At 39.3% G+C, this 23,958-nt stretch overlaps 3 protein-coding genes and 1 pseudogene across 3 annotated transcripts in view; 3 read left to right on the plus strand and 1 right to left on the minus strand.

The window, feature by feature from the left end:
- Positions 1 to 3,322, minus strand: part of LOC126386653 (testis-expressed protein 264) — a 43,227-nt gene extending 39,905 nt beyond the window's left edge. The window contains exon 1 of the mRNA XM_050039133.1: positions 2,867 to 3,322. Within this exon, the coding sequence (XP_049895090.1) occupies positions 2,867 to 3,121 (255 nt within the window). The 5' untranslated portion in view covers positions 3,122 to 3,322. The remainder of the gene's footprint in view (positions 1 to 2,866) is intronic.
- A 739-nt stretch (positions 3,323 to 4,061) lies between these two features.
- Positions 4,062 to 6,167, plus strand: LOC126386655 (glutathione peroxidase 2-like; annotated as a pseudogene).
- A 529-nt stretch (positions 6,168 to 6,696) lies between these two features.
- On the plus strand, positions 6,697 to 8,103 carry brk1 (BRICK1 subunit of SCAR/WAVE actin nucleating complex). Its single transcript, XM_050039139.1, has 3 exons — positions 6,697 to 6,895; positions 7,398 to 7,480; positions 7,580 to 8,103. The coding sequence occupies exons 1-3, from the start codon at positions 6,778 to 6,780 to the stop codon at positions 7,604 to 7,606; spliced, it is 228 nt and encodes a 75-aa protein (XP_049895096.1). The 5' UTR covers positions 6,697 to 6,777; the 3' UTR covers positions 7,607 to 8,103.
- A 1,895-nt stretch (positions 8,104 to 9,998) lies between these two features.
- Positions 9,999 to 19,341, plus strand: rbm5 (RNA binding motif protein 5). The gene is made up of 25 exons (XM_050037479.1): positions 9,999 to 10,142; positions 10,400 to 10,441; positions 11,714 to 11,891; positions 12,001 to 12,159; positions 12,289 to 12,358; positions 12,786 to 12,859; positions 13,578 to 13,661; positions 13,932 to 13,992; positions 14,386 to 14,451; positions 14,557 to 14,717; positions 14,912 to 15,009; positions 15,203 to 15,290; positions 15,381 to 15,449; positions 15,535 to 15,601; positions 15,952 to 16,052; positions 16,152 to 16,293; positions 16,800 to 16,888; positions 17,002 to 17,178; positions 17,292 to 17,432; positions 17,533 to 17,619; positions 17,974 to 18,159; positions 18,273 to 18,347; positions 18,453 to 18,553; positions 18,683 to 18,812; positions 18,903 to 19,341. Exons 2-25 carry the CDS (start codon positions 10,425 to 10,427, stop codon positions 19,026 to 19,028), a joined length of 2,547 nt encoding a protein of 848 aa, XP_049893436.1. The 5' UTR covers positions 9,999 to 10,142; positions 10,400 to 10,424; the 3' UTR covers positions 19,029 to 19,341.
- Positions 19,342 to 23,958: the final 4,617 nt, after the last annotated feature.

Genomic DNA, 23,958 nt, shown 5'->3' on the forward strand with positions numbered 1-23,958 from the left:
CTGCTTGATTGTTTTACTCGGCTAGAGCTGCCACTTTGTAACTTGGAGCAATATAAGTTTGTGGTGCTGCTGAATTGTGTAGAGTTATACTGACAGACGTTTTTAATATTTTTTACACCCTTTTTTGTTTTAGCAGTAATGGTAAGTGAAATACCACTCTGACTAATGACTAAACTACAGATTTTTCATTAACGAACAAATTATTTGTTTAGCCTATAAATTGATCTATTAATTGCCATTGCTTGTTTTATCCAAGCTTCATTCCAAAATGCCAATTCAATTTTAGAGCTACAAGGATTACAGATTGATCTAGTCAAAGGAGAGAAAATTTATCTGCCACTTTTTCAAAATTAATTAAATGTTTCAGACATTTTTCAAGCATAAATGTCAAACATTTGCTAGTTACAGCTAAATTAATGTGTGAATTTGCTGCTTTTCTTTGTCATTTATGATCATAAATGAAGAGTCTTTGGGTATTGTACTGTTGATTGAACAAAAGACGTAAACTGAAGTTGTCACTTTTGCTTCTGCGAAATTGTTGAGCATTTTTCACAATATTTGGACATTTTATAGACTAAACTTTAAATCACTTCATCATGAAAATAATCAGCAGACTGGTAATTAATGAAAATAATCATTAACTGCAGTCATATTCAGTTTAAAATGAGAAAAAAAGCAGCAAATTTTCACATTTGAGAATCAGACACTCATTTTAAATTAATAAATTACTTTGTTGATTAATCCATTAATTGTTTCAGCTAGGACTGCATGGTATCGGCCGATATCAGCTTTAAAATGAACTATCAGAGTCGGCCAACATGCTTTTTCTTATTTTGCAAAATGAGTGAATATTACATACACTGAAGAGCATTGCATTTCATGTCTCCATCTGCTGGTGGGCCTCACCATAAGAGTACGCATGAATGATATGATGATAATTTCACAACAGAAGAGACTTGATGATCACTAAAATTAGCTGGGGAAAAAATATATCAATATCAGTAGTGGTTATCAGCTAAATAAGTTGTTATATATCGGCATATCTGCAAAAAATCCAATATCCTGCATCCTAGTTTCAGCTCTAACACTATTATACATCTTATTCATGATATTACAGAATCAAAATCTTGATTATATCTAATCTCTCATATGTCCCAGCTCTGTACTGCATTCTCTTGTAGGGGTCATACAGAGGTCAGCAGTTGACAGCCAGCTACATACAATGTTCTTCATTCAATATTAGCTTAGCAGAGGCCCTCTGCAGAATTGTGATCTCATACTTCAGACCCTCCACAGCGCAACAAAACTGAATTGCTTAAAAATTTCAAGGTGCTGCTCCTTGTCTCATTCCTTCTTGTTCTGTTTGGGCTGAGTCAAAAAAAAAAAAAAAAAACTCACGCTGGACTCACTTTAAAATGTGGAAACTAGCACTGCATGATTTTGGAGACCCCAGAGAGTGAGCAGTATTCAGTATCAGGAAAACAGAACCTTCAGATGTTGTTTCCTGCTGCTTATAGACACTGAGAGTTTGGGGTGGATGGAGTTCACACAAGGAAAAGGTTGAGAATGTACGAAAAACATCTCGCAGAGAAATCCATCTTTCTAAACTTGTAAACGAGACCACAACAGCTTCAGTCACATTCACATAAGTGTTTAAAGTTTCCTTATTTTGACCCTTGATCTTTATGGTGCTCCAAAATGGCCAATAGTGCCCTGTTTTATTTCATACTGTCATTTTTCCCCCAGCTGACACTTACACTGTACTCTCAGCTCGAGCAACAACAACGCCACTGTAACTCTGATTTACACAACTAGTTGCTGCTGTGAAGACTCCGGGCTAACAAGACAAGCTATTCATCTGACTGTCAGAGGCTGAATCCAGCATAACCCGCCTGGAAAGTTGTTTGATTTGCTGATTGATGGAATATGTTTGATGATTAAAAATACACCATAACCCTGCACAGCTGTAGCCTAATTACACTCCCTTGTGGCTAATTTGTATTGTGGCCCTGCAACATACAACACTGAACCAGAACACCAGCCAAACACACATACATATCAAATCAGCGGAGGAATCTGACTGAGAGTCTCCAGATATGGCCACTGAGCAGTTAGACTCAACAGATCTCATTAGGGAAATCAGCTGATTCATAAATTGGGATGTATTTAAATACTGTACTGTGAAAAATAAGATCAATATCAAGAAATAAATGTAATTGTATTTAAAAAAAAAAAAAGTGAATTACTGTTAGTAGGTGACCATATTTTATTGCTTGTATTCAAAATTATTTGTATTTAGTGAAATATAAATCTTTATTTCATAATATCCACTGTTGAATATTCCCATGGACGTTAAATTAAGGTTTGGGAATACATCTCAGGACCTCAAATGAACAGCTCATAGATGCACATGGATGGCCTAATATTTTATGACATCTGTGACATCTGAATCCACAAAACACACCACACCCTGTCCAGATGTGCTGTGATATCGCTGAAGGGAAAACACAAAAATCAATCACCGCCAGAAGTCTCTGTAAAATGCTGAGAAAAGAAGAAAGACAGGATGCCAAGACTGTTGAAATGCCACCGACTGTTCATCATGAAAATAAGCATTTTAACTGGATAAATGAAATTATGCAAAGCATCAACTGTTAGCTGCTGAGATGTAATTCATCTATGAGCACTTCACTTGTTTTAAGGGAATGGCATTATCGCCATCTAGCGGTTGACTTCATAACACAGCTCACATGGTGAAATCTGCCTGATTTTTAAGCTAAAATATTGAATGAACTGTGGGGAAATAGGAGCACATGTAAAAAAAGAAACTGCTGTTCTACTAAAGTGCAGTGCAGGGGATGCTTACCTTTTTAGGGTCATCGTAAAATATCCCAATACATGGCAGCTTTGGTCCAATACTGTGAGACTCCTTAAAAAGTTGCCCACAGTTTTTGTACGGTCCTTCTTTGAATTTGTAGGCGAATGTAATCTTCTTTATGGGAGGAGAGCCAGTCAGTATGATGATGTCTGACAGCAGACCCGAGTACAAAATGTAACCGGCTACTGTTACAAGACCTATCAACAGGCTAATGACCACACACAGATTGAGCCAGTCCGGCATGATAGCTTGTTCAACGGCGAACAGGTACCGTTATTTAACTTCTTCTGAACCTTTAACGAAATTATCACAATGTCTTTTATCAGTCGGACATTTTAAGTTAACGTTTGGTCGTCTTCAATTGGTAATTGTCCTTGAATAAACTTAAAACAGCAAAGATTTAACATTGCACTCTGGACTTCCTGGAACGTACCATCTATGCCGAACAAAGGGGGGAGTTTGTTTCAAGATAAACTCGTAAAACTCTTACAAAGAAAATATGTCCGCCTCGAAAACATCTAACATACTTCAGATTTACTGTTAATATATGTGTGCGTAGTTAAGATGCTCATATGTCATTTAATAAATGTTTAATAGGTGCCGACGTTTGCACCCGGTGACCTACATTATTGTGATGCCCTTTATTATTACCGCTTTATAATGTTTGTAGTTTATTCTGAATGGAAGTCCATGTAGCCTAGGATAACTCAAGATGCAACAGTTCAGAGACTTTATATATTTATAAAGTGATACGAAAGGCAACGCAAGGCAAGTTTATTTGTAGAGCACAATTCGTACACAAAGTAATTCAAAGTGCTTTAGAGAACAAGAAAATGCATTAAAATCACAATACAAAATAAAAACATAAATAATCATTATAAAATGAACTTTAAAAGAGAAGAGTGCAGATAAGAAATAAATCTAGTAGACCATTAAGAAGCACTGGCTTAACTGGTCTACCATATTTGGTTAATAATTAATATTAAACTGTGCAGTGCATCATGGCATGCTACTTCCTTGATGGTGAAATAACATTGTGAGTCAGAGTTCAAGAACAGCAGCAAATGACCACTGAGAGTTTTTTTTTTTTTTTTTTGTATTTGAATGTTATGGATAGTGTCGAATAAAAGTCGAATAATTTGAACTAGTTGAACCTTGAGAGTTGTGTTACATGTACTATATACCCGCCCCATGCATAAGAGGGCTGGACTTGGCAGAGACTTGTTGACATCAGAGCGCTTTCAGAGACGTAGCTGTGCGTCTTCTGTTTCCACTTAATTTACTACAAATTTGTGTCGTAGATGAGAATGGCTGGGAATGTAAAAAGGTTTTACGACCTAACAGCTAAGCTGCTGTCTGGAGATGCCTTCAGTTTCTCTGCACTGAAGGGGAAGGTAGTGCTCATTGAGAATGTGGCGTCTCTCTGAGGAACAACAACCAGGGACTACACACAGATGAACGAGCTCAGCAGTCGATACTCTGCCAAGGGGCTCGTTATTCTGGGTGTGCCTTGTAATCAGTTCGGACATCAGGTAGGTCATGTGTGAATTCAGAAGTGGCTGACATATTGTGTTTATCCCTGGGAGGACAGTATTTACATATTAGAATAAATCTGATGTGTCAAGGACTTTAAAGCAGCTCACCTTTTAGGGCCTATTTGTGTGTCTTGGTCATCAGATTGTAGAACAAAAGCCATATGTATTGTTTATTAATATCATAGCTATATTATAATAACTATTGTCATAAAGACATGTTGAATGTATGCCTGTGTCAAAATGTATGTCTTTTCAGTCTGCTTTGAGACAAACAGCTAAACATCTACATCCTTTTACATAAGTAAAAACTGTCATAACATTATGATCCTCCATTAGTAAAAATCCTGCAGTCAAAATGTAGCTACATAAAATAAGTATTATCAGAAAAGTAAAGTATCAAAAAGAGAGTAGGCATACTCAAAAGCAGCAGAATGTCCCCTTTGAAAGTGCTATTACGCTTTTACTAAAGTTATATAACATTGTACTGTATAGGTTGGAGAGGTGGGGCTCATTTAAGGCTAACTGCTTTCTGGGTAGTATGATAACAGTGCCTCATATTTTAGACTTTGCTTGTAGTTCTTGCATGTAAAAATTTTAATCTGCAAAATGACTAGTTACTGCAGCTGTCAGATAAACACAATAAAAAGTATTGTATTTCCCTCTGAAATGCAGCCTAGCAGAGTAAAATAATAAAGTAATATAAAATAGAAATACTCAAGTAAACTACTAATGTAAAAAATGTACCAATGGCCTTACCTTTTCAGTTTGAAAGTAAGGGTGTAGATATTGTCTGGCACTGGAGGGGACTAATGCTTCATTTCCTGCAATGTGGTGAATGTTTACTCACCACTTTGTGCCTTTCCTGCATCCGTTTCCAGTGGAAATGTCTTTCATTTTGTCAGAATTAAAGTCCTCTGATACTTACATGTTTTAATTGTGGGGGTCAAATGCACATGTTCTAAATAGTGAGGGGGGCATGTCTGCTGCATCCCCCCAAAATCTATGCCTATGTTTGACTTTTAATCAACTTGATGGCATACTGTATATAAACAATGTATATAATAATTCTGTATTATTTATAACAGGAGAACTGTAAGAATGAAGAAATCCTAAAGTCCCTTAAGTATATCCGTCCAGGGAATGACTTCGAACCCAACTTCCAGCTCCTCCAGAAGGTGGATGTGAATGGAAAAGATGCCCACCCCATGTTTGAATATCTGAAGGAAAAGCTTCCACACCCCTGTGATGATGCCATGTCTCTCATGTCCGATCCAAAGTACATCGTGTGGAGTCCCGTCAGAAGGAATGACGTCTCTTGGAACTTTGAAAAGTTCCTGGTCGGTCCTGATGGTGAACCTTTCAAGCGCTACAGCAGAAATTTCCTTACCATTGACATTGAGGCAGATATTAAAGAGCTACTTAAGAAAGTCAAGTAAAGTGTGCTAAAACAAGCTCTGGGTGGCAGGGACGGATATATGACCAGTCTCACTGAATAGATTAATCAGTGCACATGTTTTTCCACCTTCACTGTTTAACTCTAAGTTTGTGATATTTCCAGATTAGTACTACATTTTGGTTGTTCAGCCGTATTACTGAATGAAGACACTCTTTGAAACCTTTTGTGAGAGGAGTTTCTGATGAACATGTAAAAGACTGACTGAGCCACTGTGTAGCCTAAAACTCATATCACAAATGTAGAGGAGAGCAGAGAGGAGAAATAAAAATGTACTGTCATACACAAACAAAAAACAGTATTCTTGATGTGGACATTGTATTTTCTTTTCTTTGAGGTATTACTTAATAGTCAATGTCAAAATAGTTTGGTTTATGCAAAGAAAATCTATGGACATGTATCGTAGCTATTATATGCAGAGAGCAAACAGCATGTTTTGCAAATAAGATTATTATTCATCTCAAGGGAAATTGTTGTGCAGCAGCTTCAGTGCAAAGTTAAAGGAGTGCATATACAAAGCATGCAACATACAGGGATTTAAATAACAGCAGAAAGCAAATGCATTGCAAATATAAAAAACAATATTGAGTAATATAAACTAAAATATAAATAACAACAAAAATAAAAACTAAAATATATAATAATAATAAATATAAAACTAGATATAGAAATTCTCATGTCTTGTAATGTAGGGTGTAAAAGAATACATTTGGTGTTTGCTGTACATAAACCACTGGAATATTTATCCTAGCTGTGTCACGCTAACATACAGTGCTTAACTGTAAACGCAACTGTGATTTTTAATCATTATTCCCCGTGAAGTTAAAGCAGCAACAGCGCTGTCTCTTCCTGTTGTGGACGCAGCTGTGCTATCCTCGATTGAACGCTACGCTACAGGCTACACGTCCAACATGGCTGGCCAGGAAGACCCAGTGCAGAGAGAGATTCACCAAGACTGGGCGAATCGAGAGTACATAGAAGTTATTACGAGCAGCATCAAAAAAATCGCCGACTTTCTAAACTCGTTTGGTAAGCTTTCAACCACCAGTGTTGCGGATAAGCTCACTAAAGTGGATACACTGTGCAGATAGCTAACATAGCTCAAGTTAGCTAGCTAGTTCCGCTAGCTTAGCTGTACGGCTGTTAGCATTGATGTTGATGTTTTCAATGGCCACTCCCAGCTAGCAGTTAGCTTCGTAGCTAGCTGTGGGTACAATGGCACTTTGGTATCGAGTCGCTTTACGTTTCGTTTCGCTTGTTAGCTAATACAAGCTGTCGAGTGTGTGTTTAAACATTGAATTAAAAAGATAACTGGTTTCAAGTGTCGGGGCTAGCGGGCCACTGTAGTCGTCTGTCTGCTCGGCTGTCAGTAACGTTTCAACAGCTTCAAGCAGTTATCAGAAACAGCGAGAATGTGCGTTATTGTGCAGTGAATGCGGTTGTGAGTGACAGTAACGACAAGCTATATCTTATAGAGTGAAATGCCATTGCTGTTGATGGTAAAATGCTAAATACAGTTCATCATCCTCAGATATGTCGTGTCGGTCCCGCTTGGCCACCCTCAATGAGAAGCTGACAGCGCTGGAGAGGAGGATTGAATATATTGAGGCGAGAGTAAGTATACTGCTGCAGTGTAGTATAAATGAAATACCCTCTTGTGTTCGAATATGTCAACATTATATAACCATTACATGAATACATTTGTCATTACAGGTGACGAAAGGAGAGACCTTGACCTAGATATTACCATGGGAATACATAGCATCCCAGAGCCACCTGCCCATCATTCCCCTCCCTTCCCTGAATTTTTGGAATAAGTGTGATGGATTCCACCCTCCTTTTTTGGGATCACGTGGACCATTTTTTATAATATATGGCCGAGTTTTGTGTTGTTTTACCTCATGACACATTTGTATAGAAGATATGGGTCTGCCTTGGGTGTCAGTGACGCAAGCATCATCAATGTTACGAAACAAAAAATGATAATACGCTCCATAAGTATTGGTTTCAAAAAGTATCATGGGGCTCAATCATGGATCTGGTATCAGCACAACTTGTTGACCATCTGTGTTGTATGCAGTGTCATTACCACATCAGAGATTTATGAAAGGGGAACATCCTTGTGTGCCAAGTTGAACAAGTAATTGTGTAGTCATCTTTATTAAGGACCTGCTTGTACAGTGAACTGTTTGGTGATGTTTCAGGATTTAAATACTGTAATAAATGATTAACGATGACCCTGTTTGGTGGTGTAGCTTATCTAAGACCAGGTAGGTTGTCACATTCAAGGAGTTTAATTCTTTTTAGCTCTCAATATACTAAGAGTAGACAAGTTAACAGGAAGATAATAAATACTGACAAACAGCTTAACAAAGATAAGTGAACACAAACATGTATAGCTGGTATCTTGCAATACATATTGGACAGGCAAGAGCTGGGCAGCAAATGGTACATTTTTCAGATAAGATAGGACATATTTATCCTGAGGGAAATTGCTGTGCAGCAGTTGCAATACAGAAAGGAGTGTAGATACAAAGGGTGCAACATACAAGGCCTTAAATAACAGCAGAAAGCAAATGTATTGCAATTATGTATTACAATATATATTACAATATATTGCAATACAAACTAAATATAAAAGTAGGTAACAGTATGGTGCAAAATGTAGGAAAAAATCAGCTTGCAGTAAGGTTAAACATAATAAAATTAACCAAGGCATCAAAGATATAAAACAAATAAAAACAATACATACAGTTCTTACAATGATGAGCTTAAATTGTTATCGGATATACAGGATTGTGCACAGTGCAAGATCCTGAAATGGAAATGAAATCTTATAAGTAAATAAAGTATGAACCATAAATTAACAGTAGGATTTAGTGTAGTTTTGTGACCTGATTAAAGACTACAAACAGGAACTGAAATTGCCCTGAGAAGAGCTTCATATTCAAAAGTGAGGTGGGTTTTAGCTGTCATAGTAGGTTCTGATTCTTAATGCTATTTGCTGTACATGTCAACTTACTTAAAGTCTAATGTGAAATTGTTGCTATTTTTTAAAGCAGTTTGATCACAAAAGACAACTGCAAATATGGCCAGCTACAAAGCTCCATAACCAGCAAAATGGCCGAAAGTATACTGTGTCAATTTTGCCCTTGGTCTTGCCTTTCAGGCAGCCTGTTCGGTCAGCGCTGCCTTCTCTAACCATTGGCAGGCAAAGACTAAGACGTAACAAAAATGCTATCTTAAACAAATTTGATGAAAATTCTTTTAATATAATACGAAAATAAACTCCAAAATGAATGACACTTATCCTTTTAAAGACATAGTGATGCGATGATGTGATAATATTGATGATAATAGGTGCTCATTTTGTGAAAATTACGTTGAACCACAGACCATTTATTATTCTCATGTAGTGTGGCTTGATATACCCAAATGGATAAAATGAAATATCTCATAATTCCCAGCTTCTATCTCAATAGACAATATTACATCTGGTGTGATCTTAAAACAAACATCAGAACTGAATCCATCCCGATCATTTCTAAATGTATCCATCCCAATCATTTCTAAATTTAAGAATTCGAAGTGTACGTAATTTAAAACAAAAAACAAAAAACTGATAATAGGAATAAAAGCACAAATGCTATATAATATTCTAAAAGAAATCCCACTGTAAGGGATAACGAGAAAAACAATACATCTCCCCTTGTACGGTACTTATTTTATTTTATTTTATTTTATTTTATCGTACTAGTTTTCCCAAGTTGTTTAATATTAAATTTCCATTTAAAATCTACAGTTAAAAGCACTTTCTTTGTAATCAGTTTTCAATCTTGTATTGTAGATGTTTACATTTGTTTACTATGCTGTTGTTCACTTTGGCAATTCTTCTGTCCTTCCCATTATTTAGTGAAAATGAATGTTGTCATGCTTGTTCTGTACAGTTCAATAAAAATCATTTTTAAAAAGAAAAAGAGTTAACAGAGATTGCACTTTCTTTAAAAGGTTCTGGCACTATTGTATTGTCAATCCTACAGCCTGTTAAAGACCTCAGGACCAGGTGCTGCCTGTGAGGCAAGTACGGGGCAAAATGACCCCAGTTCCCATAATGCACCGGGTTACACCCCAATGCATCTTGGGATAAAGAAGCTGTCGTTGTAGTGTTGAACGAAGTCCTTGAACGTGAGATGAATTTTTTTCTTCAAGACTTTTCAAATACATTTTTGAAAAACTGCTAACGTCAGTGGCTCATAACATTGTTAACAAACTACCGGTGAGTTTTTGTACATTCAGACCGGAAACTGAAACAGTATTATTATTTCCACATACGTTATGTCGGTTAGCTATCGTCAGACCCGGCTCCATGTTATCGTTATGGGTTACCGCAACGGCGGCAGTTTGTTGTGCTAATTGCTACACAGCTACTTCAACTGTAACGTTAGCGAAACTACTCTGTGTTAACGTCTAGCATGGTGATAAACTAAAAATACAACACTGTTTGTATAACCCAGTTTTTTGGCATTTTTCCAGAGTCGTGGTTGTGTAGCTGAGAGAAATGGGAGCAGATAAAAGGTGAGTAAACATTTAGGGCTAGCGCTGTTCGCCATGGTAGGTGTGGCTAATCAAAATGGCAGTGTTATTTTTAATATAAGTTCCAATATTTCCCCCTGAGGGAGAGTGAACGTTACACCAACGTTAAATGTAACTTCTAGTGCTACATTAACTCTCGTCTTTAAGACCAGTTAACCTGTGTTACGTTATCGCTGGCGACAGGGTCATAAACTCTTGTAGATATATAATCTAATTTTTCCATTTCATCGTAGTCATTGTCTCTCTCAAAGCCAAATCAAAAAAACAGATTTGAAGAACAGTTTTTGAAAATATAGTACAATCTTTCCCCCTCCTAAAAATGCCCACGATATAGAAAAGTGTAGTAAAATAATTCTGCCACTATAACCCACGAATATTGAAAGCATAACTTGAAACAACCTTGCTTTACTATTCATTAGAAAGGTATACATTTTGAAATATGTATGTACTCTAGCATAGCCAGTCATTGTGCTCTCCAGTTTAAGAGAAATTTGCATGTCAGGGCTGTTAAACATAGTCAGCTCCTGAAATTAGACAGTGGCCACTGACTGTAATTACTCTGTTGCACAGTTGTGCAGCGTCTCTCTGTGCACATTACATAAAAAGAAGATATAATACATATAAGAAAGGCAGAAAAATCTCTTCTGGAAATATTTTGGAGTATGGCAGTCCCATAAACATTGTTTAAGCTTTAAAAAAAGTAAATGGTAAATGGACTGCACTTGTATAGCACCTTTCTAGTCTGCCAACCACTCAGTGTTTTTACACTACATGTCACATTCAGCCATTCACACATGCACTGAAACACTGGTGGCCAAGCTACTATACAAGATGCCAGCTGCTACTCAGTAACTACTCACATGTTCTCACACACTGATGGAACAACCATCAGGAGCAACTTGGGGTTCAGTATCTTGCCCAAGGATACTTTGACATGCGGACTGGAGGACGGATCGAACCACTGATCTTCTGCTTAGTGGACCTCCACCTCTACCTCTGAGCCACAATTTAGACAGCAGGAAATGTGAGGAAAAAAATCTACACTGTAAATCATTGACCACACTTGAGACAGTGCCTGTGCATCAGGGGAAACCTATTACGCTTATTTTTTTCTTGGTATATTAATTATTTAATTATGTTGGTGAGTTTGCAGATTCAATAGTATTTGATTGTGCATTATTATAAGTTAGAAAATGCAGTTGCATACCAGTTGTGCTGATTTGTCGCTTTGCCTTTCAACGGCCTCCTGAATAGGATTAGTCGGACAGAACGTAGCGGGAGATATGGCTCTGACCAGTCCCGTGATGAATCGGATTGGCGTGACAGACGAGAAAGAGACCAAGAGCGTGATCACAACATGCGCCGCTGGGGAGAAGAGAGACGCAGTGAACGTTTTGAAGGAGATCGTCGAGGATCTAGAGACAGTCCAGAGGTAGTCATTCTCATATCACTGATTTTGGTAGTTTAATGTATCAGTTAAAATACTTTGTTGTTTGGTGATATCCACCCATAACTGATTAACTCATGTATTTGTTTTAAAGCAAAGAGAAAGGAAACGACGCAATAGTGATCGATCAGAAGATGGCTTTCACTCTGATGGCGACTACCCAGAGCAAGATTACAGAAGGGAGCCTGAGGAGGATAAGAGGAGCAAGACCATCATGCTCTGGGGTCTGTCTCCTCATGTCACTCAGGATGATGTAAGTCTTAAGTTTACTTCTGCAGATATGCAACCTCTTCATAGTGTCATTCTGTAACATGAAATGCCCTTTTTAAGGTGTGGCGGGTTTTGAATCAATATAATAACTTATCATTTGAACATTGTTCAGATTTGTTTTGCCATAGACCAACTGGAGGGACCGCAGCCAGTGGATGTCAAGCTGATGAAAAAGAAAACAGGTGAGAACCAGATATATGACGGACCTCAACCTCCTCCCCAGTCTTTGACCATAGGGCCAATCTGCTTCCATTCAGACCCATTTCCCATAGCAGCTAGAAAAAGAATAGTATCAAGATGCTTGAAAAAGGATTTAAAATGTTGATTTAAGAGTCATCATTTCAGTTCACTGTGGATCTTTTCGAGGTAAGTAAGAGCAACAATTACAGTTATAACAGAAACTCAATTGGCAGACACACTTTGATGTGGAGTGTGTTTCAATCAGTGGTATTCAGCAGGATTTCTTGCTATGGTAAAACTCCTAAGGAGTGGCCCACTGTGTACCAAACAAGGCCTGGGTTGTGAAGCAGTTTGTGGAAGAGTTTGAATAATATGCCCATGGACTCTTAACTAACACGCCTCCCGTCTATATTTGAATGCTGTCTCTAGGTATAAGCCGTGGTTTCGCCTTGGTGGACTTTTATCACTTGCAAGATGCTACCCGATGGATGGAGACCAATCAGGTTGCTTCACAATCGCCAAGTCTAGTTTTAATCTTGGGGATCTGGAATATTAACCCAAAAGGCAACCAAAGTGTATTGAATAAGTAGTGTGGAAACTGTACAGATCTTTAAAGAAAAGAAAACATATGGACTGTATGACACAGAGCAGAAAGATTTGATTTGTGTATTAGTAGAGATGATTATATACATGATTTACAACTTAATGCTAAAACAAATAATTTGTTTAGTTAATTGCATTGGCAGTAGCATCACAGCTGCAGATTTGACTTGTATTGTGAGGTTACCTCCTAAAGAAATCTGCATTTAAAATAATGAACACTATCCTTATCATGTTATTAGAGACATTAGAGAGCTCTGCCCATTTCCTTTAAGCCAGCCTCTCAGTAGATGAGGATTTTTTTTAATCTCCCGTTTTTTGGTTTTGTTTCTGTTTTTGTTTGTTATATTTTGTTTTTCTCTTTATAGCAGTCAAAAGTGTCTGTTAGGGTCACATTGTACACTTTGCTCCAGCTCAGCCTGGGCACTCGGGTCCCAAACACCTTAAAACCCTCTATACATCATGCTCACATATACATCACGTGCCTGTCTTGTCTTTAACACAAAGGCTATCTGTTGGGGGGACCCTCTCCCCCTTCTCTCCCTTCCAACACTGCTTGCTCTATTGATGAGATTGATGCTCGCCAGGAACGCGTGTGTGACTTTTGTCATCCTCTTTCAGAATCGCCTGACGATCCAAGGCAAAACCGTGGACATACAGTACAGCCAGCTCAGGAACAAATATGAAGATTGGCTCTGCAACACTGTAAGTTAATGATCTGTCTTGGTTTTATGGCCACATTATCCAAACAATGCTACTGCAGAACACTTCACACACAAACACAGGTCTCACGATTGTTGCAGTCCTGTCAGCTCTTTTTGTGGTACACCTACATTTGAATAAGCGGTAACGGTTAGGTTGTGTCTCAGGTAAGTATGGTATGCTGCACCAATATAGATTGCCTGTATTCTGAGGCAGCACTGTTCAGGGCTTTAGTAGGTGTGTAATAAAAATGATGTGAACGGTTACTTGCAGTGTGGCCTGTACAATTTCCGGAGGAGGCTGAAGTGCTTCAGGTGTGGAGCAGCCAAAGCTGGTAAGTAGTTAAATCAACAAGAGGCCACTGACTGCAGACATCCGGGCAGCCTGAGGCAACAGTGCCGGGATGCAAAGCAAAGTTTGTGTTTTTGGTGTTGTAGATGCCTAGTAAACCAAATGATATGGATTCATAAGTGTTGTCATCTCCAGATGTAGGCAAAGATGGGACACAGCATGCACTTTTCCCTCGCTACCTGACAATAATACAACAAAGGGGACAAAGCACAATACATAATGGAGTTTATGAAATAGTCTTAGCTTGTAAATACTGACTCGTTTTAGAACAGTTTCTTGACACTTATTTCTCTATCACCTATTTCCATTTCCTTGGTTACACAGTTCTGAATGTTATTTTAATGCACCTCTTACTTCTCTGTCATTCTCTCAACAGATAGTGAAAACAGCAATAATAGTGGAGTCTCTGAAACTCAACCCACTGGAGATTTCTATGGGGACAGTAAGGACTTTTCTTTGATAGATGCAATGACCTACTTAGTTTGAAATGAAAAATATCCCTATCCCTCATAGGCTCTTCTTAAATAAAGACATTTGTCCTCTACAGCAATCATCCTGAGAAATATAGCTGCTCTGACCACCGTGGAAGCCATCTTGACTGCCCTGGCACCATATGCTAATCTTTCATCTAACAACATTCGCCTTATCAAGGACAAGCAGACGGGCCAGAACAGAGGCTTTGCCTTTGTACAGCTGTCCTCTCCTCTGGTAAGGCATTGACACGTATAGATGAGCATTGTCACTGTTAATTCAGAGCCATAGTTTACTGCAAAAGCACCCAGCCAATTATGGGTGGCTTCCATTTGGCTTTCTTAATTGTCTTAAAGTTTCCTCCGTGATGAGCTTGTTATATCATTGATTTTTGCATATCGCTTAAAATGTAATATCACTCTGTTTCACAGGAGGCCTCTCAGCTGCTGACCATCTTACAGGGACTGCAGCCGCCTCTAAAACTTGATGGAAAAACAATTGGGGTGGATTATGCTAAAAGTGCTAGAAAGTGAGTATAATAGCGTAGAGTGTGCCTTGGATTTGTAATAAATAAAAAGCTATACCTACATTTATTCTTAGCGTTTTAATTTGCCAGATCTTGTGTATTGTTCCTCAAATTGCCTGTTTTGATCCACAAACCGAAGAGAAAGTGTGCCACATCTAAATTAAAGATGCATTTTTTTTCCCGTGGCCTGTTATAGGGACCTTTTGCTACCTGATGGGAACCGTGTCAGTGCCTTCTCTGTGGCCAGCACAGCCATTGCTGCAGCCCAGTGGTCATCAAGTCAGGTAGGTCCATTTTTGGACATCAACATCCTGTTGTTTAACATCTCCTTGTGTCAGTGTAACAGGCTTATAACTTATGCTTTACCTTTTCAGCCACAGCAGAGCTCAGAGGGAATGTCGGAGTACAGCTACCTGCAAGAAGGCTACACTCCAATGTCACAGGTAAGTAGAACAAATGAAGCAAACATTGCAACTTATCAACTTAAACTTAAGTAGTTCTTCATTATTGAATGACGTCTTTCCAAAGGACTACCAGGCGTACTACCAGCAAGGAGCAGGACCCAGCACCTCCCAGGGAAATGGGATTCTTGGAGGTATTAGATGCTTTCACACCTTACACAGATGTTGGTGTATCTGTTGTGTAATGTTAGCATCAGAAAAAAAATGATATCCCAGCTGGTATGTTGTAAAATGTACTCTTTAGGTGCTTTCTATGTGATGACATGCAGCTGAGATTACAGGATATAACATTTGCTCACACTAAGGTTGTAGGACCAACAGTAGTACACATCTACACAGTAGTAAATAAACACTGGTTTTAAAAGCAACAAGCACAGACAAAGAGATCTCAGCTAGATTCTGAACAAGGTGATAATTAGACCGTTTGCACATTGATGCAGAGTGTTGGACAGATTCTCACAGAGCTTTGCTTTTCCATTTTTAGCTGCCCCGGGTGTAAAGATTGTTCCAGCTGCAGCTGGAGTAGTAATCGCACAGACTGCACAAGTCTACCAGCCCCATATAATTGGGCAGCCAGTTATTCAGGTAACATACACATTTTTGTTGACTCTGTAAATACACTGTAGTACTGCTATTAAAATACACGGTGTGACAATCTCTAAATAACTGTTACATTATTTACAGGCATTGCCACTTGCCCAGCAGTTGGAGGCAAAACTGCACACGGGACATCTCCCAGGCATCGACACTGCATCTGTGCCTGTTGGCACTGTAGCTGCAGCCACTGTCACCACCACTGGTGTTGTAACAGCTGACAACATCACTGGTATGGGTACCCAAGATCACATGACACCTATTCTGTGGCAGTGTGATGTGCATAAAGAGAAAGTCCTATCGAGGTCACTGTCATGTACATTATATTATAGTGTTTTCCTGACTGCAGCTTGAAACACAGATTTGAGAATTTGGTTCTGCCTTGAATGAAAGAGTAATATGCAGTTCGCTAAATTTACAAAGAAGACAGCCATGGGTGGTCTTTGATTTTACTGACTAAATATGTAGACCATGCAGCAGTAACTGAGTTAACTTAAATTACTGCTAAAGCATAGTTCTTAAAGCTTAAAACTTAAAAAATCAGAAGGTGTCTGCCGTTAGACTGACTTTAGTGCTGAAGGCTTTGGGAATTAGGGCTGGGAACACTTGTTGATTTATCAATAATTCAGTAATCTTGGTAACTAAACTAAAATGTTTTTGCTGCATGAAAAAATCTCCAAATTCTCTAGTTTTCTATCTTCAGCAGTTGTTAATAATGTCATGTTTTATAATCAACAGCTCCTGATACGTCAACCTATCAGTATGATGAGTCCTCTGGCTACTATTACGATCCTCAGACTGGCTTCTATTACGACCCCAACAGTCATGTAAGTAGTGCACAGCCACTGTATATGAGTCAGGTTGATTCTGTCATGCTGGTGAGAGTCACAGCAGTTTATATTATTTTGATCATTTATATTTGCGTTCTTCTTTGTTTCAGTATTACTACAACTCTCAGACCCAGCAGTATCTGTACTGGGACAGTGAGAAGCAGACATACGTACCCGCGTCAACAGACGCAAATGCTGGACAAGGTGAAAACGCAGCAGCAAGCGGCAAAGAACCTAAAGAGGGCAAGGAGAAAAAGGAAAAGCCCAAAAGCAAGACTGCTCAGCAGGTATTGTGATATGAATTCTACACTGGCACATGTTGTCTGGTATGCATGAAGCCTTTTCTGAATTCTTTTAATTTTCAGACTTTAAGATGTTCACATCTGTTTGTTCCTCTCAGATTGCTAAAGACATGGAACGGTGGGCCAAAAGTCTCAACAAGCAAAAAGATAACTTCAGAAGTAGCTTTCAGCCTATTAGTCAAGAGGAGAGGAAGGAGGCAGCAGCTGCTGACGCTGGCTTCATTCTGTTTGAAAAGAAGGTAATCCAGTAGGATGTAACATCTGACAAAGATCTGAGACTGCATGTGTAAGCTTCAGGCTTTAATATCCTAAATGGATCTATTGATTTATGTTTTACAGCAGGCAGGCACTCTGGACAGACTCATGCAAGAAGTGGTCAGGGTCGCTGAGGAGGAGCCACCAATCAGCTCAGTCAGCACTTCCAAGGTGAGGTTTTTCTACATCCCTTTTCCTTTGCAGTGTCACAACTCCTCCCAACTTACTGCAAGCGAGCTTACTCTGACAGAGTGTGAAAAGTTGTCCAGATATAATACGAGTGAAGGGGCCTATTGAGCCTGCTGTTGCTGTTGGTTTAAAAAAGGTTGGAGGTGCACGAGGCTTCGTAAAGTTAAAGCCAGGGCAGGCGTTTTGTCACACAAGCGACACGTAGCTCAGTCTGTTAGCTGACACACAGAGCAGGTTATTTTAGTTGCATTGTAAATATATAACCCCAGTTATATTCAAGTGTTATCTGTGTTCATAATGGTTATTTTTGTCTTTGTCTATCCCTGGTGTGGTTAGTTTGGCCTTGTGGCTGCCTACAGCGGAGACAGCGACCCTGAGGAAGGCGTAGCAGAGCCTGATAGTGGCGACGGAGGCCAGGACAAGATGACAGACTGGACAAAGTTGGCCTGCTTACTGTGTAGGAGACAGTTCCCCAGCAAAGAGGCTCTAATTCGACACCAGCAACTCTCTGACCTCCACAAGGTAACGTCTTGCATGTTGTCTTCAGGTCTAAAGAGGGGAAAGTCAAACATGATCTTCAAAAAAAAATATGCAAAAATAATAGTTAATTGAGGTATTCATGTTATCTTTCCTAGAAAAACTTGGAGGTTCATCGCAGAACTAGAATGACCGAAGCGGAGCTGGAAGAGTTGGAAAGAAAAGAAACTGAGGTTTGGCTCAATACAGAATCACCCAGCTGCTTGTGAGTCATATTGTTCCCCTGCATAATGTGACTGCATGAAATTCAAATATTTTATTTTTCTGCTGGTGAACAGCTGAAATATAGAGACCGTGCAGCTGAGAGAAGAGAAAAGTACGGCATCCCTGAACCCCCAGCGCCCAAAAAGAAGAAGTTTGCTCAACCAACACCTGTCGTGTAAGCAACTGTGTCCTATTAAAATACCAAGTTGTGTTACATTCTCTTTGCCAGTCCCTGCAGAGCTGCAGTTGTTCAATGTGTTTTTAGTAATGTTTAAATCTTAAATTCCCTTTTATCCTTGTGCAGTAACTATGAACAGCCCACTAAAGACGGCCTTAACAGTGACAACATTGGGAACAAAATGCTGCAGGCCATGGGATGGAAGGAGGGGAAAGGTCTCGGTCGTAACCAGCAGGGCATCACTACACCAATTGAGGTATTAAAAACAATTACCTGGTGGTGTCCCTCAGCATTAATACCTGTTTGTGTCTCTAAAAGGTACTTACGTTTGTGGTTTCTTCCTCAGGCACAGTTGAGAACAAAGGGAGCTGGACTTGGCACTAAAGGCACCAACTACACCCTCTCTGCGTCAGACACGTACAAAGATGCAGTCCGCAAAGCCATGTTTGCCCGCTTCACCGAATTGGAATGAGTCGTTAGTCTCACGCTCAAATGATTTATCGTCATGGCCTGCAGATGATGCGCTCCATGCTGCATGATTTTTCTCCGTCTATGATGATTATGCCTTTTGTCAAAATGGTCAAACCAGACAGTAAGAAAAATCTGCAGTGGAGGCGTAAATGGTATAATTTATAAGTTGTACATAGGTAAAGTAAATTTACTTCATTTGTTGACATATTTCTTCTCTGTCGATGCCCTTTTTTTGTCTCAGCATGTTGAAAAGATTGTACAGTTTATACAAAAATCTTGTCAGTTTGTACAGAAAATAAATGACATGTGATTTATGATGGTCTTTTTCATACTTAATCATCCTCAGCAGAATGTTTTTTGTTGTTCTTATTATCTTAAAATGAGCTGTCCATCTGTATACAGAGCGGGTCCTTGTCCACAGAGCCTGGCATGCTGTTTCTACAGTCGCACAATGTGCAAATCAAATGCTGACTTTAGGTTGGGTCATTTGCATTTTTGCGAGTAGCTCTCCTATGTCTGGTACATAGGAGTTCCAGTTCTGCAACCTCAAAGCTAAATGCCACTAAATCCCACACACTGGGCCCACCCAAAGAATCTTAAGGCAGAAACCACCAAATAGCAAAAATGACAATAAATGGTCTTAACAGACCTTTTGTAAACGAGAGAAAACATGAGATATATATTTTGTATTTGTCATCTCGATTCAAATATCCTTAATTTCTGAAGCACCTCCAGAATACAGTATGTTGAAAACCTTTCTAGACTAATATACTGTGTGCATAATCAATAAAATGCATTATAAGCTGATATCATTAGAACACCTTATTTTCTGCATTAAACTATTGATATTACAGTGAGACGCTGCAGAATTGTTTGGCAGCGCCTCCATGTCCTGAATCTTGAACATATCCCTGATTATAAAACTTGAAACTGGACAAAACTCTGAGTGGAAGATGCAGTTCGTTGGGGATTTTTGATGTTAGACTGAAGTTGATCTGTCACTCGCAGGCACAAGAGACGGAGCACATTTGAGTTGCCTGTGTCAACAGCAACAGTTACCATTGATATTTCTTTTAATATAACAGGAGCGGGATATTTTCTTTTAATCCTGAGAGTTCTTTTGACTCTGGCAGAATGTTTGCAGCACTCTGGCTCATCATGTGAACTTGTTTACAGTTTGCTGTGCTGTTTACTCGATCTACATCATCATCTCCTATACTGTATATTAAGCATTGGAGCCTATAGCCCTTCAGAAGCTATTGTCTTAATGTGGAGCTCAGTTTTCATGATTTTCAAATACAACCAATAAGTGCAACTTTTAAGGTGTTGCACTTAGACTGTCCTTCCACTAGAGGACACAGGTTTGAAGTCATGTAGTGCTGACTGCCATCCAACCTTTTGAGGGGTCCTTCAGCAGGACACCACATGTTTTCCAGCTCCTGTCACTCAGTCGCTGACCTTGCACTCTAATCTTCCTGTGAAGGCAACACCAAAAATATATTTTCCAGTGAGACGAGCCCAGTGTAAGTTCTGATAGCACCCTGAGAATCATGCTGGTGCTCTCTCTTGTCTCTGTTCCTTTCAGGTACTTTCCTGTAATAAGATAAGCAGTCCGCTTGAGTCTTTTGGTGTTTAATTTTACTGATTATCAGTGCAAGATATGTACTGTATAATAGGAGTTTCTTAGGGTAAGATGAAACACCAAAGAAGCATTCGACAGGCAGGAATGAGTCTCCTTAACCTGCCTATCCTTTCATTTCAGCGTATTTTAGCCTGTAATGTAATGTGCCTCACTTTCCATTTTCCCCACCCCCCCATGATGACTCCATAGTAAGTTGAAGGAAAAATGTGTTTGTGTTCCTCCCATGTAAAGAGATCATTGCCCTGTGAGTTCAAGGTCTGTGTGCATGTGTTTGTTAGTGGAAAGAGATGAAAGAAGAAAATTAAAGCAGCCTGTAAATTAACAAGAGGCTGTGATTCACTGGATGATGCATAGACTTCCCTGTGTCAAAGGCTGCACTCACCTGGGCCTGCAAATTATACCGCAAATTATACTGTTCATTCTAACAAAGAGGCGGTCAGTTATTCTGTCTCTGTGCTGGCAGCCCTTACACAAGCAAAGTGTGTTACGCAATGGAACATAATACAGCGTATCCCTTGGGTTATTTCATGGACCTCACGGTGCCTCGTCCTTTGATGCTCTCACCTCTTGAGGAGAAATGTCCTGAACCTTACATCCACCCCTGCTACATAAATATAATGTAGCCTCACTCCTGCGGTCTGAGGTGGAAACTGTGCCGTTAAATCCCCATCCTGCTTTCTCAGAAACATCACACTGCAGCTTGAGAAAGATGAGACATACCGCTCTCTCTCTCTCTCTCTCTGAATGGGCTTATGTAATTCTCTTAAATAAACTGTACAATCGATTTTCAAAAAAAGAACTTAGCGAGTTGTGCTCATTGCCAAAGCAGATTTGGGCTGTGTGTAGGACGCTGCAGTGTGTGAGCGAGCAGGAGGCAGGAGTTCAGGGCAACATGATATGACCAAGTGATTCCACTGAATGTAATTTATTCGGTACAGTAGGTTATGTAAGTAATGCGTTTCCAGTACCACCCCAGATCCCATCAGCCAGTACCAGGAAAGTGTTACGGTTCTTGAACAAGAGTGAGACGGAGTGTTTGATTACATGTCCTGCTTTTGTTCTGTGAACCCTCAGAATCTGTTCTCTGTAGACTGTCTACATGCAGCCAAATCACCACACCTAAAACCCTGCTGTGCGATAAAACAAGAAACCTGCAGGCTACATCGCACACTGTAAAGCAAGTGTGTGGTGCTGTGCCTCTCATATATAACCATTACATTCAAATCACAGAGCGAAGCATCCATTCTTCTGAAAAATAAGTAGCCAGTGATGCTTTAAAAAGCCAGATTGAACAGCTGAATACCGTCAGCTGAGCACAATCTGGGGCTGTGCTGCTGTCTCTATCATAGGCAGTCATCTTTAAGATCATTTAAGATACATAAATGTATTTTGCCTTACATGTATTTTCATGGGGCGGCAGTAGCTCAGTCCATAGGGACTTGGGTTGGGAACCAGAGGGTCACCAGCTCAAGTCTCTGTCCAGACCAAGCATGGAGTGTGGACTGGTAGCTGGAGAGGCACCAGTTCACCTCTTGGGTGCTGCTGAGGTGTTCCTGAGCAAGGCACAGAACGCCCCCTCACTCTCGCATCTCTCCATTTAATGCATGTAGAGGTCCTGTTTGTGCATGTGCGTGTATTTCGGGCCTGTGTGTGCATGACAACAGAATGAAGAATTGAATTTCCCCTATTTAATAAAGTACATCTTCTTCAGTCTACAATACATATATATATTCTGTACTTCCACGTCATCAAATGTGCTCTCTGTAAACAGTAACTCAAAGCTGAATCTCATCTCTTAAACCAAATAAACTGGACTAACGTGAAGTGGAGAGACAGTGACGCTCAGTGTCAAGTGTCTTCTGTTCTTCACACTGAGTGCAACGGATGAGTGACTGTCAGGTATGAATGTGGGTTTGTGAAACGCACATTACAGTCTCTGTGAAACCTTCTACAAGTCTGCTGGAGAACCTAGGGTATTTATTATTTTGAAAAATCAGATGCCCTATCGGTCTGATAGTAATTTTTCACCTGAACACCAGGAACCCCCTGAAGCTGTCAAGCCTCTATCCCTGTTTATCGAGTTGCACTTACAACTACCCACTCATTTCCAACCCATCCACTACCAGACACATTTTCACACATGAGTCATGTCTACAGAAATAAAAGGTTTCAACTCTGAGTGTGAGTGCAGGCAAGTCAATGGGGTCATCAGGTTTGCACCCTTTTGGTGTTTTGTTGAGTTGGATCGACTCAGAAGGCTCTAACAGTGCCTTAGTTAATATTGTGCTGTGTCTATGTGTCCATTAGATAAAGAGTCTATCGCCATGAAAGGTCGGGAGAATAGTGTCACTGTCTGTAAAGATCAACACACATCAGAAATACTTTATTGATTCCTGATGGGAAATTGTGGTTGTTACAGTCGCTCTGATGCAAAGAATAGACAATTATAAGATGGTCAAAAATGTCAGCCCTGTGATAGTCACCCTGTTCAGGATGTACCCCACCTATGGGATAAGCTCCAGTAAAAAGTTGCACTGACTTCAGACTTCAGACTTCAGATAATCTATTGTTCCCTTAGGTAAATTTGGTTTGCAGGGAGTGAGCTGTCCTCCATTGAACATATAATGACAGACAGGGTGTAACAAAACATACAAAACAAAGTGACACATATATAAATACCTAATAAGTTAGAAGAGTTGGTAATAAAACTAATAAAATAAGATAAAAACCTGATAAAATACTGGTTTAAATAAATAATTTGATTGTATTTCTTGATCTTTGCTTTGCAACAGTTTTGTGTGAAAAGAATTACAGGCCTGTCCCAAATAAAGACCTGATGAGATCAGTGATTTAAGCAAAGCTATTAATTGAAGTTTTACAGTATATACACTCCAGAGGTGTTGGTGAGAATAAATTAGTTTACTGAAGAATATTGCATAGTTAATAAAGCCCCGTCTGAACTCCTCTGCATTGATGACCCTGTTTATGGAGATGTAAATACGCATGATAATAACGTAAACTCTTAAACATTAGTATCCTCAAACTTCATCAGGCCAACATGGCCCCTAGAGGTCACTAAAAGGGCCACGTATCTATGGGGTGCCGTTTGTAAAGTGTCTCACGCTGAAAATAACATCAACATTTTGCCACATTTAGCTTCAAACAATGTTTAAAAAAGTATTGTGAATTTTTTAACGTCACCTTTTACCACATTTACAGCAATATTTGTTAACTTAGAAATATATTAAATAGTTAAATCTAAATATTAAATGTGGCACCTAAATGTTAA

This window comes from Epinephelus moara, chromosome 24 (assembly GCF_006386435.1).
Source record: "Epinephelus moara isolate mb chromosome 24, YSFRI_EMoa_1.0, whole genome shotgun sequence".
Classification (NCBI taxonomy): domain Eukaryota; kingdom Metazoa; phylum Chordata; class Actinopteri; order Perciformes; family Serranidae; genus Epinephelus; species Epinephelus moara.

What these genes read in the sequence shown, in the direction of transcription:
- rbm5 (XM_050037479.1), top strand. An exon ending in GATCTAGAGACAGTCCAGAG is followed by an intron (nt 11,892 to 12,000) that starts GTAGTCATTCTC and finishes TTTGTTTTAAAG; the next exon opens with CAAAGAGAAAGGAAACGACG. An exon ending in TCATTCTGTTTGAAAAGAAG is followed by an intron (nt 17,433 to 17,532) that starts GTAATCCAGTAG and finishes TATGTTTTACAG; the next exon opens with CAGGCAGGCACTCTGGACAG.
- brk1 (XM_050039139.1), top strand. Translation starts at nt 6,778, where the DNA reads ATGGCTGGCCAGGAAGACCCAGTGCAGAGAGAGATTCACCAAGACTGG. An exon ending in CGACTTTCTAAACTCGTTTG is followed by an intron (nt 6,896 to 7,397) that starts GTAAGCTTTCAA and finishes CATCATCCTCAG; the next exon opens with ATATGTCGTGTCGGTCCCGC. An exon ending in TTGAATATATTGAGGCGAGA is followed by an intron (nt 7,481 to 7,579) that starts GTAAGTATACTG and finishes TTGTCATTACAG; the next exon opens with GTGACGAAAGGAGAGACCTT.